This window comes from Rhinolophus sinicus, linkage group LG02 (assembly GCF_036562045.2).
Source record: "Rhinolophus sinicus isolate RSC01 linkage group LG02, ASM3656204v1, whole genome shotgun sequence".
Taxonomy (NCBI): Eukaryota; Metazoa; Chordata; class Mammalia; order Chiroptera; family Rhinolophidae; genus Rhinolophus; species Rhinolophus sinicus.
The window spans coordinates 112,938,897-112,957,647 of NC_133752.1; the positions used below are offsets into that span (position 1 = coordinate 112,938,897).

The 18,751-nt window shown below is 49.2% G+C and overlaps 1 protein-coding gene across 7 annotated transcripts in view; it reads right to left on the bottom strand.

The window, feature by feature from the left end:
- Positions 1–18,751, bottom strand: part of DDX11 (DEAD/H-box helicase 11) — a 34,459-nt gene that overhangs the window by 2,510 nt on the left and 13,198 nt on the right. For 5 of the 7 annotated variants that reach the window (XM_019711277.2, XM_019711276.2, XM_019711280.2 and 2 more), the window contains 16 exons: positions 13,023–13,068; positions 11,919–12,026; positions 11,585–11,672; positions 11,004–11,218; positions 9,351–9,503; positions 8,344–8,390; positions 7,927–8,006; positions 7,019–7,063; positions 6,830–6,897; positions 5,313–5,351; positions 4,946–5,057; positions 4,663–4,794; positions 4,068–4,180; positions 1,389–1,461; positions 953–1,056; positions 173–322 (listed from right to left, as the gene is read on the bottom strand). In XM_019711277.2, the coding sequence (XP_019566836.2) occupies positions 173–322; positions 953–1,056; positions 1,389–1,461; positions 4,068–4,180; positions 4,663–4,794; positions 4,946–5,057; positions 5,313–5,351; positions 6,830–6,897; positions 7,019–7,063; positions 7,927–8,006; positions 8,344–8,390; positions 9,351–9,503; positions 11,004–11,218; positions 11,585–11,672; positions 11,919–12,026; positions 13,023–13,068 (1,573 nt within the window). The remainder of the gene's footprint in view (positions 1–172; positions 323–952; positions 1,057–1,388; positions 1,462–4,067; positions 4,181–4,662; positions 4,795–4,945; positions 5,058–5,312; positions 5,352–6,829; positions 6,898–7,018; positions 7,064–7,926; positions 8,007–8,343; positions 8,391–9,350; positions 9,504–11,003; positions 11,219–11,584; positions 11,673–11,918; positions 12,027–13,022; positions 13,069–18,751) is intronic. The other 2 variants (XM_074325219.1, XM_019711283.2) reach the window with 2 other exon arrangements.

Below are 18,751 nucleotides of genomic sequence, written 5' to 3' on the forward strand. Positions count from 1 at the left end.
GAACCCCGTGGGCTTTGGGAAATCCTCTGGGTGGAAATCATGGATTAGAAGTGGAAGGGAAAGGAACCAGGAGAAGCTCAACTATCTGGTCTGATGTGCAGGAGAAATCCCAGGAGGAACTCTGGCAGCCACTGTCCCCACAAGTGGAAGGTTCAGATGCGGGGTCACTCACCGTTTTCTTGACGGCCAGGCGGGCCAGTAAGCCAGTCTTGTCCCAGTGGGCATGGACCTGGCGTTGGTACTCATAGGAGGGGAAGAAACACACCACCCCTCCAGGCACCACGTTGCACAGGTTACAGAGGACGCGGCCGGTCTCATCCATCTAAGGAAGGAAGACGAGGGGCCCTCCATGTGGCCACAGCCAAAAAGGCTCCTAGCCTTAGGGCTCAGAACCAAGTACAGACCCAGGGTGAGGGGGGCCAGGGAGGGGGGCTGTGGCCAGATGGTGCCCGCTGGCTGGGAATCATTGGATGGTGCCACCCTCCCTACGAAGGACACCCAACTGACAGTCCTTGGGCCTGGCGGCATCTGTGACACCCCCAGCAGTGCCAGCACACCAGAGCTACACCTTCCCAGCTCCCAATGTCCTGGGGGCACCTGGGGAGTAAGCACCACTGTGACAAACCGTGCCACTAGGGATGTGCCCCCAACACTCACACCCCTGCCATGGCAGGGGCCGATATAGCCAAATGGCAAGAGAACCAAAGGAAACGAGCCCTTTCTCATGCCTGGAGGTGTCAAGAAAACATTTAGCAGCGTAAGGGGTGAGGGAAGCTCAGACCTCCCTTGATAAACATCTAGGTACTATTCACCCTGTGCCAGCTCTGTGACGGAAGACCCAGTACTAATTTCCCAACGCCTGAACCCTGAGGACTGGCCAGTGCCCCCCACTCCAGAAATCCCTCTCCTACCCTAGCCAAGGCCGTGGGGAGGCAGGCTGGCTGGTACTAACCATCTGCGGCAGCTCTCTTTTCAGGTATGTGAATTCCAGCTGCCGGTTGGAGGGCCCGCTGCAGATAATGAGGGGCAGGATGTTGTCTGGAGGGATCACGTGACCTGAGGAGACCCGGGGAGGGGCTGGAAACTGGACATGCAGACTGCCCTGCAGGGCAGAGTCCAGAAAGAGCACTGCCCAGCCCTTGTCTTCCAGACTGAGGGCGGCGTAACACCCACCCACCCACCCAGCCCGCTTCCATAATCAAGTGGGGATGCTCAGGCCTCTCCCATGTCGATGGAGGCAGACAGAGCATGGAGGTGCCGAGCTCACGAGAGCTGGCAAAGGCTGCAGCGCCTCCCGCGTGGCCTGCTCAGGCCCTCAGGCCTGGTAACAGCATATGGCTCCACTGTGACAACAGGGGGCCCACTCCACCCTGGACATGCATTCTCACCACAGGAGAACTCCACCACTCGCTCAGCTTCCACCCCAGCACATGCCAGCAGCTGCTCCCGGAAGTCAGACACCTGCCGAGCACAACGTCAAGGCTGTGACCTCCCAGAGGTCCAGGTCCAGGGACCGAGGTCTGAGCAGGCGGGGCCTTGGCAGGGACGGGAGGAGAGAGTCGCTTGGAAAGACAGAAGTCTGGGCTTGGAGGCAGCAAGTATGTAACAGAAGTGGAAAGAAAGGCTGATAACAAATTAGCACAAAGGATAAAACAATTTAATGACACCAGTGTTGGTGGTCTCATTTAAACTACTGGTGGGAGTGGCAAAAGAGATGGAGCAAATTAGGCACAGTGGATCTCAATGCTGCCTATGAAACAAAATCACACATACGCACACAGGTCCCCGCCCAAACTATTGAGTGAGAATCCCTAGGGGGAGGAATGTGACTTTTGTATTTTTAAAGAGCTCCATCCAGAGTTTTCACCTATCAAATTGGCAAAAATCCAAGTCTGACCACTCTGTGGAGAAACAGGTGTTCTTCCACACGCTGGCAGGATGCAGAGCAGTACTACTCCAGGTGGAGGGAAATGCCACAGGATTTAACAAGTTAGATGTATTTTTACTTTGTAGCCTGGAAATCCCCCATCTAGGAGTCTTCCCTGGAGATGCAGCTCCACAAGCCAAGTAACCCAGGCATAGGGACACTTCTTGTGAAGTTATTTGGGAGCAAAACTGCCTTTCCAGAGGGACTGGATGAATGAGCTGTGCTCCGTCCCCAAAAGAAAAGTATGCAGCCAACAAAAGCAATGCAGACCACACATGTAGTGATCGCCAAAACATACTGATAAATAAAAACTGATTATGCCACCTTTGACATAAGGAAAAAAGAGTATGTACATATATTTGCTTATTTTTGCCAAAAAAAAAAAAAAAAAGGAATGAGAGAGTAGAAGGCTAGAGCAGCAGCTAATAAAACATGCTTACCGAAGGGGATGGAAACAGGCTGCACAGGGACAGAAGTGAGAATTCCTGAATCTTGTTATATAGTTTTGACATCTGAACCATATTCATGGTTTACATGTTTTAAAAATAGAATTAAGTCACAAACAACAAGGCAAAGTCTAAAAGTGAAAACAAACTGAAACAAAGCCTAGCTACCTGTCAAATTCACAACATACACAAAGAAAAGCCTGGTATCGAGTGGCTTCATATCCTTAGTGACCACACATCCTTCGTAGGCTATATTCTAAGGGCAAAAAATAAATGCAGAGAAATAAAACCTTAATCAAGAGTTTGCTGTTAAAATATTGGAATATTTTTAAACTATTTTAAGTATATGTGGGATATAGCAAATAAGTAATTATGCTATTATAAGACACCAAAGTTTAGCTCAAGAGAAAAGAGGTACAGTGTAAGGTGAAGTAAGTTGATTTTGCTTTAGAAATATCAGTATGGGCTCATGATGTTTGAGAACGTATTTTGTAGGTCTGTACTGAAAAGGCCTATACACAGTGGTCATCCAGGAGCACGACAAACACCCCAGCACCCAGATTTTGGTTTCTAAGCTCCCATCCCCAGGAAAAGAAACCAGGGCACTTTGGAGAAATGAATGATTCCAAATCTGGGGCAAAGAAAGTATCAGGTGGCCTGGGATGTTCTGTCGTGCCGGAAAGCAAGAAAGCGTTCCAAGGCTAATGGGGCCACATGGAAAGGGCCACAGGCAGCATGAGTGGGTTCCCACAGGCCACATCTGAGACAATTCAAGCATCAAAAGCAACAATGACCCTAAATGGTCTTAATACATGAATGAGTAGAAATCTGCAAGTCTATACACAAGAAAAATAGAAAAGAAAAAAAAAAATAAAGCCAAGGGGCAACCAATTTAATAGGCAGCCAAACCACTGACTGCTTGAGGACACTGAGTAGCTTTTCACGTAAGTCCCATCCTAGGATGTCTCCTAAGGAAACAACCACTGTGCAGAGATTGCTTACGTTCACCACTCTATTGTTTAAAACAGAAAAATTGAAAATCGCCACAATATCTAACAAAAGAAGAGTGGTTACATAAGATATAATGTATTGTTGTAACAGGATAAAGTGTGGCCAGAGTACGGTGGAATAAATGCTTGTTTGCTGACAAGGAAAAATGTCTGACATTTTGTTGCTGAGTGAAAAGAGCAAATCGTAACAGCAGATACAGACAATACCATTTTGTTTTGTTTTTAAAAACATGTACGTGTATTTGTAAAAATGATGCATACAAAGACTATTATGATATGCACCAAAATGAATCTCTTGCTGGTGAAATTATGATCCTTTTTCCTGTTTTTGCTTGCCTCGCTTTCTACAATGAAAACATAATACTTTTCTAAACACATATTTAAATTTACAGAAGAGAGGGTAGGTTATAGGTACGGTGGGTACAGGGAGGTACAGCACTGGGGCACCTACACAAGGGGGAGACACTCCAGAAGGACTCTCTGGAGACCTGTGATCCCACTGCTCCAGGTGCACGGGCGCAGTGGCAGTGCCCTGGCAGTGAGATGGTACAGCAGCGCCATCTGGTGGACACTACTTGGCCTGCTCAAGCCAACCCCCTTCTGGTGTGGGGACCAAGGGACGGTGAGAAGGCCTGCAGGTCCCACCCACACCAGGGCACAGGAGGCTGGGTCTGGCGGCCTTACCGGCTGCATGGTGCCCCCAGCAATGACCACTGCCCGGCATTCCTTCACCACCTGGGCAAAAGGCACAGCCGGATTCAGGAGCAAGAATTTCAGGCTGCTCTGACTGAGGCTGCCTGAAAAAGATAGATCACAGACAGCTACACGGGGAAGGGGGCAGGCGGGGGCAAAGGCAATCTCTAGCTGGGTCTACAGAGAAGGCACAGAGAGAACAAACACTTCCTCTTTAAATTAAATCCCATTTAATCTTCAGGACAACCCTGAGGTAGACTGTACTATCCTCTCCCTTTTCACAGGAGGAAACAGAGTTCAGAGACAAACTGGTCCAAGACACACAGCCTGATGGAACCAAGACTCAATCCAAAGCTCCTCTAACTTTAACCACAAAGCCGCACAGCTTCTCTTATACCATGTGAGGCGACCAACCTTCCCAGCACCTCTGCTGCCCTCCTCACCACCCCACCACCTGCACAGGTCCCAGGAGGCCAGGGATCACCACCCCGTTCCTCATCCTGACCCACGGAGCTGCCAGGATGGGTGCTGAGACTCCTTTCCCACGCTGGCCCCCTAGCTCCAGGCTGGCTCCTCCCTGGATTACCTTGGCGGCTAAGGATGACCCTGCCATCCTGGTTGGCAGTGGTGAGAGCTGCAAGGAAGCTTTCTACACGCATCAGGGGGGAAGCTGGCCGAGGCGCTCTGGCGTCCGCCTCCTCAACCGGAGCTGCGGGACCTGCACAGAGAAGTAGAAAGAGGGTCTGGGACTACGGACAGGGCGGAGGGCCTCCCTGCAGGTGGGCTCTCTGGGGAAGAGGAGCCCATGAGTAAGAAAGGGCTGTCCTTGCCCAGGGCCTGCAGCCCAGTTCCCCACCCTCCTGACTCACCCTCAGTCACCCCCGGCTGTAGGCTCTGTAGGAAGTGCTGGAACCCAGCCAGTCTGGGTTGCTCCCTGGGGAGTGCGAGGACTGCCCCATACCTTTCTGTGAAGCCAAAGAGCTGGGCAGGGATGAGAGCGACAAAGACCAATGAGGATGGCAGCAGAGAGGCTCCCATCTCTCACCTGCAACTCACCCCCACCCCCACCAGGCATCTTGGCAGCCCCTCCCCACCCTGGCAAGGCTGCTGCACAGTGAGGAAAATGGAGAGAAGGGTGACTGAGTTTCCAAAGGGCAGGAGAGAAGGCGGCACTGTGAGGGCAGCAAGCAGGGCACTGCTGGACCCTGCCCAGGCCCCAAGGAAGGGAGGCTGTACCTTTCTGCTGACCATGCTCTTTTCACAGTAGCGCTGCACCTGCAAAAGCCAAATCCACTATAGGTGCATGGAAAACCTAACCAGGGCAACAAAGAAAGATAACCACCTTCCAAAACCCAGGCAGGATTCACCAGCTACTGTGGCTGACCTTGTCACCCTCCTCTCTGAGGTCACTCCATCCCCACTGCCCCCCACTCCTACCCCAGTGCTCTCCCTCCACATGGCCTCTGCCAGGCCTCAGACATGGCCTCCTCTCAAACAAGCCTGCACGGCTCCAACCCTCCTAGAGGTGTTCAGTGACATCTATGTCCCCTCCGCTGTCCTTCAGCATGACAGCACCTAAGCTGGACACTGAAAAATTTAGCTTTAAAAAACAAGAAACCCTATGAGCAATGGCACAAAGGAAGTAACTTGTTCAGGGGACCTGTTCAGGGGACGCCTGGGGTGCAGTTTAGTTGGTGAGTAGCTTGGATGCAAGACAATGAGTTTGAAGCCTTGAAATATTTCTGGAAAGAACAGTATCTTTCAATTAAGATTCACTAGATTGTAGTTTGTAAAAGCCCTTAGGAGGTAGAATGAAATCAAGGAGGCCAGAAAGAGGAGGAAAAACAGCGTGCACTCAGGGAGTAGCTGTGGAAATGAAAAGGCAGAATAAATTCAAAAGCTACTCCAGGCTACTGTGCCTGGCAACTGTTTGGCTGTGGGACAGAAAGGGAGGACGCCAAGATGACTCGGACTGCCAGCCTGCCTGAGGGGCAGGGGCAAGGGGTATGTCAGGGGCAGCTGGTCTGCAGGAAAAAGGCAGGACGGACAGAAAGAAAGCAGAGCCGTGAGTGTGCAGCTGGTTTGCATGCCATTTGCTCACTTGTGTGTGGTGCTGGCTGTGTGGCGCCCTCCTGAGGTGACTGGCTGAGCCTCAGCCTCCTTTGCTGTAGGATGGTGACGGCACACCCTACCTGGGGTCCCAGAACCAGGCACCACTTTGAATACAGTAAGTGCTCCATCACTGGAAGCAAACGAGTCCTCACGGTTGTGAGCCAAGTGACAGTGGCTGCACCCCTCCTGGGAGAGCACTGAACATGCACAGCCGGAGCAAAGACCTGGGGCTGCAGCAAACCCACAGCTGCAGTGGCAACGACAGCAGGGTGGCCAGCTGTGTTCTCACCTCAGCCTGACAGCAGGATCACACTCAGGAAACTCCCTTCCGGCTCTGCCCGGCAGCCCAGGGGGAGACCCTGCCCCAGGACGGAGTCAGGCGGAGGCCCGGCTCTCTACTTGTGTCTACTGGACAAAGGACGGCACCTTTCCTCCCCAGTCCCTATGACCCTTCGACCCCAGGTTGCTGGCACGTGGCACTGCTAAGGGTTAATGACAGGTCTGCGCTGTGGAGCCTCAGTCCTCTTGGTCTGCCCGAGGACAGAAGGAATTTACTCTTCCTTCCAGGGTTAAGTGTCCTGCCCACAGGTGGTGGGAAGCCTACGATTTGATGCGCTAGCGTGAAAAGGTAAAGCCTGTACCTTGAACAGGTTGATGTTGTCAATCTGGCTCTGAAAGAGGAAGTCATTGATGGTCTTCAGCTCTGTCCCTAAGGGCATACAAACGGGCCTTGGCATCCCGCCCGCTCTGAAGACCCAGGCTTTCAGGTCTCAGAGGGAAGCCGGGAACCGGCTCAGACCAGCTCTGGCCCCTGAGGGCCACCCCCTTACCTGTCTGTGAGAGGCTCTGCGTATCGGGATTTTGCTTAATGTTCCCTGAAAACAGAATTCAGACAGGTCAGGGTGGGGGTCCTCTCCCTCCCCCACCCATCTTCTCACGCTTGACATTGTACTCGTCACACAAGAACATTTGCATCTGAACAGTTTTCTCCTTTTTTCTTTGTCATTTTAGCACCCACAGACCCCACTGAGGACAAGAGTCTGAGCCATACGTGTGACGTGGAGCCCAAAGCTTTGTGACTTCATTCTTTTCACGCCTCTTCAAGGAGGCGGGGACAGAGTGACCACCCCGTTTGATGCAGGTGCCAGCAGGACAGGCCCATGCTAAATGGACAGTGGCAGGCGAATGGAAGCCAAGGGCACCGGCACCAGACAAAACCCCTCCAGAACAATCCCGGCTGCTTTCTGGACTTTGCGTCTATGAAAGCCTTCAAAGGGACTGCCGAGAAAGAAAAGGGCTGGGGCACCCAATGCTGGAAAGACGCATGGGACCTGGAGCGGGCAGACTCGTCCCTCTCACTGGCTCACGTCCCTCATCTGGTCTTAGCTTTCGTTTGCTCATCTGTCACTGACGGCGGCTTGTGGTGCTTTCCTCACAGTGACCCGAACTGCTATCACTATTACGTAAAGTGTATTATATTATGTTACATTACTATTATTATACTAACTGTGGCGTAGGGTCTGGCAAAATAAAAAGGATTCAAAACAGTGGCAAGCAAACTAAGATTCTAAAAAAAAAATCCAAGGTCAGACAATTCAACCAAGCTATAAAAATTTACGAATTTTCTAGATCGGTGACCGAGACAATTCTTAGGATACAGAAAACCCAGGTGTCCTGAAGCGCCCAGGGGACCGCAGCCAGCACGAGCAGCAGCTGGGGTGGGCACAGCACTCCTTACCACCCAGCACAGTCACAAACTTCTCCAGCAGATACAGGATCTGTTTGATGTACATCAGGTTCTTGGCCTTCAAACGCTTCCTGGGGAAAAACCAATGGACATCAGCTGATGTTACTCCAACAGACACGTCCCTTCTAAGGTCCCCAAGCTGAGGCCTTTGCCTGGTGTATTTCAAACTGGGTCACAAGCTACAAATCCTCTCCCAGAAAAAGGGCTGCCTTCAGAGCCGGCTGCTGTGTCCCAAGTATCCTTGGCCGGTGCTGGGGACACACCAGTGAGCCAGGGGACGAGCAGCACGCCAGTCCCCCCCGCGCTGAGCCCGGCCAGACATCAACCTATGTGCTTCCTCTCAGAGGCCGACTTGGGCGCTGAGGCTGAGCGGGGTTTTTCCCTTCCCCTCAGGAGGTAGTGTCTCACCTGTATCGTTCCATGTACTGGAACAACTGGGAATGTGCCTGACAGAGCTGGGGAGAGAAGAGAGAATGGTGTGAGGGCAGACTGGGCTCCGGGCAAGCAGCGTACGGCTGTGCCAGTGCAGTCTTACATTATATCCGCCCAGGACACACCAGAGGCAAACAAGGTGGAGAGTGGGGCTGGGTACAGACAAGGTATGGGTGTTTACGGTCCTGAGCCTGGTGGGACCTGAGAGAGGGGAAGGGAGATTCTGCTGCAGGGTCCACTTTGTGTCATGGAATAAAGCAAGAGGCGGAATCTCTCAGGTAATGATCTCCCTGCTAATTTTTACTGGGTTGGGAAAAGACGTGTTGTCTGCTAAGAGTGATGGTTCTAAGTAACCATCACATCCTGGCCAAAGGTCAACCCAGGCATTGGTCAGTAGAGGTGCTGTGCTGCCATGTGGGCTTGAGGGTCAGAAACCAGGGTCACATCCCAGCGCCACACTTAGCTGTGTGATGTTAGGCACTGCTTATACCTTTCAGCGACTTCAAGTCCTCAATGTAAAATAGGAACACCAGCCCAATGCAGTCAGTGTGAAGATCAGACATGCCTCCTACAGCGGATGGCACACAACAGGTAATAACGGTGGCTTCCAGACACCTTGAGCATTCCTCAATTAAATCCCCTCAAAGAAATGTCAGTAACAATGACATCCAACTACATGAGGACCCTGCCTCTCTTGTGCCATCATCCTGAATCATGGAGAGCTAGTAAGTAGCATCGTGGGCTGGAGGGACTCAGTGTGACACAGGCCAGTGAGGAACAACGGAATGTGCCACCCTGCCTGAGCCGGATCCCCACAGCCCTGAGATCTGGTGGGAAGCCAGAGTCGGCCTCTGACAAGGCACCACCATCACTCAGTGCAACTCTCCCAGGCCCCATCGCTGGCGGGATTCCAGGCCTAGGTGGTTAGAGAACCATCCCTTTGCCCCGCGGCGGGCCCGCCAGGCTGGGGAAGGCTGACCCACCTGGGAGCCACTGACGTCGGTGCTGTGGATGCTGGTGATGGTGTCAATCAGATTGTGCGCCTCGTCGATGATCACCACCTGGCCCTGCAGCCGGACCCCCGCGGCCTGCCGCGTGGCCGCGTGCAGCAGCATCTGGTAGGGCAGCACCACCAGCTAGGAGGAGACGGCGTCCACCTCAATGGTGGCGGGACTCCCTCCGCCAGCGGGCTCACCCCAGTTTTAGTTCCTGCCCAGAGTAGGTGTACACGGAAAGCTATAGCCTCGTATTGAGCTTTTAGCAATAAATAGACTCTTTCCTCAAAAGTTTTATGTGGAATATCAAATATGTGAAACATGAAACTGACTTCTGACCGAACCATGGGCAGGGATGGGGAAGGGGAGTGGAACCCCTGCTGCCCAGCCCTGTCCATGTCCCTATGGTAGCCCCTTTGGCACCCAAGGTTCCTCAAAACACTGTGAAAACTACTGGAGTACGAGAGGGCAGCCTGGGGTTCTGGTCCTAGAGCTGCCACTTCCCAGCTGTGTGACTCTGGGAAAGTCACTTAACCTCTCTGAGTCTTGTTTTCCTCATTTGCAAAATGGGCTTGATAAACTCTATCTCAAAATAGGGTAAAGGAGTAGGGCTGAGTAACAGAAATAAAAGCACTCTGTAAAATGTGGCCCAGGTTTTCATACTGGCTCCATTATTCACTTGCTGTGAGAAAACAGGTAAATCACTTAACCTTTCTGGACCCCCGTGCCTCATGTGTAGAACATGGTTAATTCCTGCCTTAGTTATTTCAGTGGGATACCATAAAAGCAAAAAGGTGAAAAGTGCCTCAAAAAGCCTCAGTCATTCAAATTTCAGGACATCGTCCTGTACTTGCCACGGTGTCTACAGCACTAGTCCTGCAGTCTGGCTGCCAGAGCCCGGGAAGGCATGAGATGCTGAGGCTGGGAGAGACGCTGAGGCTGGGAGAGTCACTGGACTTCTCTGGGAGAACCATACACACGGTTCAGGGTAACACACGTGCTGATGAGCTCTTAGTGCTCGATTTTTACTTAGCTCCCTGCATCTTTTAAAATCGACTTTAACCTTTTCGTGATTACATGGAATCCTTCACGAATATCCTACTTCTAAAAGTCACTCAAATTAAGTAGTAGCAAGAAAACAGTTAAATCGTACCAACCAAATAACAATGACCTCATTTCCAACCTGTCAAATGAGCAGTGCTTCTGTGTAATACTCAATATGGCCAGTCTAGAAGACAGGACTCTGATATGCTGCAGGGAGGTACGCACTTAGGACAGTCACTCTGAAAGGCCATTAGGAAACAGACTTATGTTCTGTAGCTCCCTTATTGCTTTCTTCTCAGTTTCTGCCCTGGCATCTCTCACCATGGTTTCCCTAGGAATGCACACTCCTTCCCAGCTCTTATCTGCTGTCCCCCCATAATGCCAACTGTCCCTGTAGCCCAGAGTTACCAAGGGACCCAGAACCTCCTTTGATCCTACGTACTAGGAAAGTGGTTTACGTGTCAGCAGTGTGCAGTGTGTCATCAGTCCAACTACAGCTAGTGACATCCTTCCGAATTAAGAGGAGTGAGGAATTCCCTTGTGGCCCAGGCCGCAGTCAGAGCTAAGAGGTACTGCCCAACTCTCTGGGGTCTTCACCTGAGCTGCTGGGATGGCAAACCGGCTTGCGTAATAGGGACAGGCCCCAGCCTCCTTCCCCAGGGTCACCAACTGCTCAATGTCCTTCACCTCCACCAGGACCTCGTCCCGAAGGCGCTGCAGCCGCGTGTAGTTGTAGAAGGGGCAGGCAGTCCGGGGCTCCCGCCTTCTCCTCTTGGGCTCCTTCTCCTCCTCCTCGGCTCTGCTCTTGTTCTCTGTGGGTGGCACCAGCATGGGGGCAAAAGCATAAAGCACGGTTAACTGTCCCTGTGGCCAGGGGTGGGCTTGCAAGGTCAAGTCTACAAAACCCTTCCATGCATTACTTATGCTGGTCTCATCATAACATTCTGGTATTTACTTTGTGTTCAAAGCCAGGATTTCAGACTAGACAGTGACCCAGAAAGCAAAAACAGCTTTTCCCAAGGAGATGATCTTTGGGAAAAAACCATTTCCATTTAAGACACTCTGTACTTCCCGTGGCATTGGCCCACTTCCACTCCTGCCCCCACTTTCCCAGTACTGCCCAAGGCCACGTGATGGCCCTGAGGCTCTTTCTGTAGCTCGAGGGTGCTGGTGGCTACCGTGTTTGCTTCTCTGCATCTCCATGCAGCGGTCGTTGATAAGCTGCATAGAACCCAGGTTTTTCACATCTTCATTTACACAAAGGTTCTATAAGACAGAAGAGAAAAAGTTGAAGAAACGGTGCTGGCTCAATGACACACAGCAGCCCACCAGGGCCTCCCAGCCTAGCCCTCCTATTTCCTTCCAAGGGCCAGCAAGGCCAGAGCAGGGCCAATCCTGCCCCTGCTCAGCCTGCCTCGGACCCATCATCCTTCTGTGCCTGGAAGAGGGACACAAAGGCACAGGGAAAGCAGCAGAAGGGCACCTAGGACAAGCTGCCCTGTCTCCATCTACCTGCCGAGAGCCGAGGGAGACGAGCCGGGTGTCCTTGCCAAAGGGGCTCTTCTGGACCTCGTGTACAAACTGGGCCAGCTGGGAGTGCGTCCGACTGCAGTAATAAATCTGCTCCAAAGAAAAGCAAGGGATTCCAAAGAGGAGAGATTAGAACATCCCCCAATATTCTGTGGACTTCAAGGAATGCCCCGGCCTGACAGGCTGAGGGAACGGGAAGAGCGACCACAAATACACAAACCTACAGTAAGGCGACTCTGTCCCATGCAGAGCTCAGCGAATGCGGGACCCAGGGCTTACCCACGTCACCCTAGCTCCTGAAGTTCAAGAGACTGTCAAGACAGAACTCCCATCAGCCTCTATTCCAACATTCTGGCGGGGGGGCGGGGGCATGATGTTGGGAAAGGGTATTTCTCTGAGTGGTGACTCGTGACACGGAAACAGTCCCTAAGATTCTGGGGAGTGTGTGAGGGAGGCCTATTCCACACACACCTCCCAAAGGGCTTGGCAGATGGGGCTGGCAGTAAAGCAGGAGGAGGCTGAGCTGAACACTCTCCCGGTACTCCTCTAACATAACATTTAGAAGAGTGAGGAGAGGAAAAGAGAAAAATGGGGGGGCGGGGGGGGGATATCTAATTTCAACAGAGAAAACAACTCTAATGTGCATGAAACCAAATATTTTGAATTTGAGAAGTGCTGGCACCACACATGCCTCATAGCACGCCATGCAAATAAAAATATGAACAAAAGAAGAGAGGACCATGCCATCAGAGATCCAAAGGCCAGAGCACTCTACCCCTGCCTTCCCCACCTCCCAATGGACAGAGAAAACCCTGCTCCTGGCCCAGAATGGCGGCTCCTCCACGCCCTGGGGCACATGAGCCCAGGCATCGCCCCCAGGAGGTCTCCCCAGGTGCTCAGCCCAGCCTGCCAGGTGAGCATCTAGAGACCAAAGTCTGGGTCTGGGGGGCCACGGAGTCGGCAGCTGGAGGCTCCTCACCAACAGGAGGGTGAGCAGCAGCTGGGGGACTCTCGCCTTCTCCCTGGGGGCGGAGAGTCCTGGACTCAGCACCAATCACAGCAGGAGCCCAGGACATGGCATCTTACCTTGGTTATATGTTCTTCCTCCAGGTCATCCTCATCCTCACCTAATCTGAGAGAAAAACAAAACCAAAAAAACAGTCTTGTCAGTGAACTCAGGTCAACTAGAAACACATTAGTTGAGCATCTACCGCGTGCCAGCGACCAGCCCTGGACCTAAACAAGTAAGAGTGGAACTGAGGACGGAGCTCTGAGCTGGGAGGAGCCAGACACACCCAGGCAGTGAGGTTCCACCAAACAGGCACGTGTCGCTCGTTCTCTCGGTCAGAGATGCCCCAGGCTAACACCAATGCCAGCCTTCCAACACCGCTCAGGACTGAACAGAGAAAGGGCACGGTATTCCCAAAGGGGTAATGTCTCACTGTCTGTCATCGAAGGCTACTCTCCCCTCACTGTTCACCCTCCAGCAAACTGGACTTCTTAGTTCCCCAAGAGAACTTTACTCTATCATCTCAGAGCCTTGGACATGCTGTGCTCTTAGCCTGGAATGCTCTCCCCTCACGTCCTCCCTTTACAGAGCCAACGCCTAGTCAACCTGGAAATCTCTGCATAAATATCACCTCTGCCGGGCAGCCCTAATCAACCTGGCAGGTGGCTGCCCCGTGACACGCTGCTGTGGCCCCTGCACCAGTTCCTTGCGAGACTCAGCTCATTCAGCATCATGTCTTCTTTGTCTCCTTTCTCCCTGACAGGACCATCATGTCCACGGGCATGACCCTGGTGTGTCCTGTTTCTGTAGGCTGCTGGGGTCCCACCCGGAGCCTGCACACAGCAGGAAGTCCACGCACAGTTCCTGAGTGAAGCCCCGACTGACTGACTGACTGACTGGCCACAAGATGCCGTCACTTATGACCAGATGAACTTCTCTCCTCAGCACCTCAGCCTGCCCTTTCTAGCAATGAACGAAGGGCTCATCAGCACTGGGGATGGGGAGGGTGGTCAATCCTGCATTACTTGGCTGGATGTTTAGTCAACAAGATTAGTCTAAGCTCCTTAGAAAACACAAAATACAGATACAGATACACCTACATTGTGCATAAAGTAAGGCCACCATATGGGTATTTTTTGTTCAAATTTTTTTTTTTTTAAGCAGAAATGCTAATTGCCTTGGGCTATTAGAAAAGGAGTCACTTGTAGGGTCAGCTTCCTGGTCAATAAAGAATTGTTCAGCGAGCTTTGTTGGAAAGGCTTGGATTTCAAACACATGCCACATAGTGAACCCACTCAGCAGGATCTAGGTGCAAGACGGGACATGTGAGGAAATAAAGAGCAAAAATTTTGCATTCAGAATTGGTTGTGTCCTGAGAGGAGCTCGCGTCTCTGTCGCAATGCGAAGGCACTAGAAGCTGTACAAGCTAATCTGCAGGATGAATGGCTCTTGCCCAGGTCCTAAGGAGCACTTTGTTTCTCTCATTTCATAAACTCCACACAAGTTCTTTATCTGGCTCCCAAGGGGCTCTAGGAGAGGCAGAAGAGTAGACAAGCAATCTTGGAGGCAGGTGTGAAAGGGTTTATGGAGCACGTGTGGCTCTTCTCGTCCCCACAGTGGGATCCACAGAGCAGTCCAGACATCTCAGCCCTGGGCAGGTTCAGAAGTCTTAGTCTGAATCCCGGTCCTGAAATCTGGGCTTAAGGGCAGGCCACTGAGCATCAACAAAGAAAAGCCCAGGACCAGATGATTTCACTGGCAAATTTTACGAAATATTTAAAGAAAAGAATGCCAATCCTTCTCAACCTCTTCCAAAAAAACTGAAGCAGAGGAAACACTTCCTAATTCATTTTATGAGACCAGCATCACTCGATACCAAAGCCAGATAAGGACACAAAAAAGACAGGCCAATTTCCCTGATGAACATAGATACAAAAATTCTCAACAAAATACAAGCAAACTGAATTCAGTAACATGTTAAAAGAATCACACAGTGTGAGCAAGTGGGATTTATCCCTGGGATGCAAGGATGGTTCAACAGAAGCAAATCAATCAACGTTATACATCACAATAATACAATGAAAGATAAAAATCATATGATCATCTCAATAGATGCAAAAAAGCATTTGACAAAATTCAACATCCTTTTACGATAAAAACTCTTAACAAATTGGGTATAGAAGAAATGTATCTCAACATAATAAAGGCCATGTATGACAAGTCCACAGTGAACATAATACTCAATGGTGAAAGATTGAAAGCTTTTTTTCCTAAGCAAAATTTTTTGAGATATTATATCTGTATTCATTTTACATTAATTCATGATCATGATCACCCCATGTATCTTTTTTTTTTTTTTTTGGTTACAGTTGACATTCAAATATTACATTAGTTTCAGGTATACAGCATAGTGGTTAGACATTTATATAATTTATAAAGTGATCCCCCTGAAAAGTCTGGTACCCGCCTGGCACCATGAAAGGTTGAAAAGCTTTTCCTCTAAGATCATAATCAAGATAAGGGTGCCCACTCTCACCACTCCTATTTAACATAGTATCGGAAGTCCTAAACAGAGCAATCAGGTTAAGAAAAAGAAATAAAAGGAATCCAAATTGGAAAGGAAGACGTTAAACTGTTTGCAAATGACATGATCTTATATACAGAAAATTCTAAAGACGGTAACAAAAACTGTTAGAACTAATAAACTCAGTAAAGTTGCAGAATACAAAACCAACATATAAAAATCAATTGCATTTCTATATACTAACAACAGACTGTCTGAAAAAGAAACAATGAAAACAATCCCATTTACAATAGCACCAAAAACAAAATACTTAGGAATTAATTTAACCAAGGAGGTGAAAGATTTATTTACTGAAAACTATAGAACACTGATAAAAAAACTGAAGAAGACACAAATAAATAGATAGCCCATGTTCATAGGTTGGAAGACTTAATATTGCTAAAATGTCCACAATACCGAAAGCCATCCATAAATTCAATATAATACCTATCAAGTTTCCAAAGGCATTTTTTTAAAGAAATAGAAAACAACTCCTAAAAATCAAATGGAACAACAAATGACCCGGAATAGTCAAAGGAATCTTGAAAAAGAACAAAGCTGGAGGTATCGCATTTCCTGACTCCAAACTATATTACAAAGCTATAATCAAAACAGTATGGCACTGGCATTAAAACAAAGAGACCAATGGAATAGAATTGAAAGCTCAGAAATAAACCCACGCCTATATGATCAACTAATATTTGACAAGGAAACCAAGAATACTCAGTGGGGATAAGACAGTCTCTTCAACAAATGGTGCTGGGTAAACTGGACAGTCACATGCAAAAGACTGAAACTGGACCTTTATCCTATACTACAGTTACCTAGAAATGGACTCAAGACTTAAATGTAAGACCTGAAACCATAAAACTCTAAAATGAAAGAGGGAATAAACTCCAATGTCAAATTGGCCTTGGCAGTGATTTTTTGAATATGACACCAAAAATACAAACAATAAAAAGCAAATGTAGACAAGTGGGACTACATCAAACTAAAAGGCTCCTGCACAGCAAAAGAAATCATCAACAAAACGAAAAGGCAATCTCTGGAACATTTGCAAACCACATATCTGATGAGGGCTTCACATATAAGGAACTTCTACAACTCAATGGCAAAAACCCAAATAGTCCAATTGAAAAATGGGTAAAGGACTTGAATAGACATTTTCCCAAAGAGGATATACAGTGAGACCTCCGTTTTCGAATGTAATCCGTTCCGGAAGACGGTTCGAGTTCTGAAACATTGGAAAACAGCCAACAGCTAGGCCTCAGGATCTTGCACTCAGCGGAAGCCGCGTGACATGTTCGACTTCCAAGGCATGTTCAAAAACCAAAGCATTTACTTCCGGGTTTACAGCATTCGTAAACCAAAATGTTCGTCAACAGAGACATTCGAAAACTGACGTACTACTGTACAAATGGTCAACAGATACATTAAAAGATGCTCAAAATCACTAGTCGTTAGGGAAATACAAATCAAAATCACAGTGAGATCTCACCTCACACCTGTTTAGAATAGCTATTATCAAAAAGACAAGAAATAAGTGTTGGCGAGGAAGTGGAGAAAAGGGAACCCTTGTGCACTGTTGGTGGGAATATAAATTGGTGCAGGCACAGTGGGGAATAGTATGGAGGTTCCTCAAAAAATTAAAAACAAAACTACCATATGATCCAATAATTCTACTTCTGGGTATATATCTGAAGAGAATGAAATCACTATCTCAGAGAGATATATACAACCCCATGTTTATTGCAGCATTATTCACAAAAGCCAAGACAACTTGTGTCATGGAACACATGGAAACAACTTGTGTCATTGATGGATGAATGAAGAAAATGTGACATATATACACATATATACACACACACACACAGAGAATATGGTATATGTATGTGTGTATATATGTGTATATATGATATATACGTGAACATTTTTCAACCACAGAAAAAGAAGAAAATCCTGATATTTGCAACAGTATCAATGAACCTTGAGAGCATCATGCTGAATAAAATAAGTCAGAGAAGGACAAATGCTGTATGATCTCACATGTGGAATCTAAAACACCAAAATCACAAAAACAGAGAGTAGGCTGGTGGTAGTTGGGGGGTGGGGGTGTGAAGGTGGTCAAAGGGTACAAACTTCCAGTTATAAGACGAGTAAGTTCTGGGGGTCTAATGTACAACGTACAGTACGGTGACTATAATCAACAAATGTACTGTGTACTTAAAAGTTGCTACGAGGGCAAATCTTAAAAGTTCTCACCACACACACACAAAATGGTAAGTATCTGAGGTCATGGATGTGTTAACTAGCTTTAGCGTGGTAATCACTTTGCAGTATATACATATATTAAATCATCACACTGTACACCTCAAATTTGCTTACACAATACTATGTCAATTATATCTCGATAAAGCAGGGGGAAAAAAGCCAGGGCACTGGGACGCCAGGTGTCTGGTGGTATATTGCGGACAGACTGTGAAGGAACGTGGATTTATCCTTCACGAGAGTCAACGGAGGGTTTCAGGCCTTGGAGTCACACTCCAGACATGCTCACCACAGTGTTAATGAAAACGTGGAACACACGGGAACTGTTGTCACCTTTACGGGAGCAGGGAGACCCCTTCCATGCAGAGGGCCTAAGAGGGGTGATCTGTAGGCACACTCACGCCTTAGGGAAAGGGAAGGGAAGGGCCACTGAAGATCAGGGCCGTAATGACCTCTCTAATGCCCGGGTCACTCCTGTGCCTGAACCTCCCACAGCGCCCCACTGCACTGAGAAAATCACCCACACTCCTCACTGCCAGCTGCCTCGTCTTTGGCCTCTTCTCTCTTCTTCAACTGCTCTTTGCTTGGCACCTGGGCCTTCCTTCTGTTTCCTCAAACACGCCGAACACGTTCCATTTCCAGACCATTGCACTCGCCAGTCTCTGACTAGAACTCTCTTCGCCGCACGGTTTGCTCATCCTTCAGGCCTTGGGGCAAACATCACCTCCTCAGAGGGTCTTTCCTGACTTCTCCACCTGGAGGGGCAACCCCACACTTCACCCCCTTTACCCTGTTTTACTGTCCTCACAGGTAAATGTGCTACTTTCAAGTAAGGGCTGTTTTTACATTTCATTGTCTGTCTCCCTCCATAAAACACAAGCTGAGGGCAGGGGTCATTATCTGCTTTGTTTCGCTCAGTATCTATCTGCAGCACCTAGAAATGTGCGACAGCCTGAGCAGACACTCAAAGGCCAT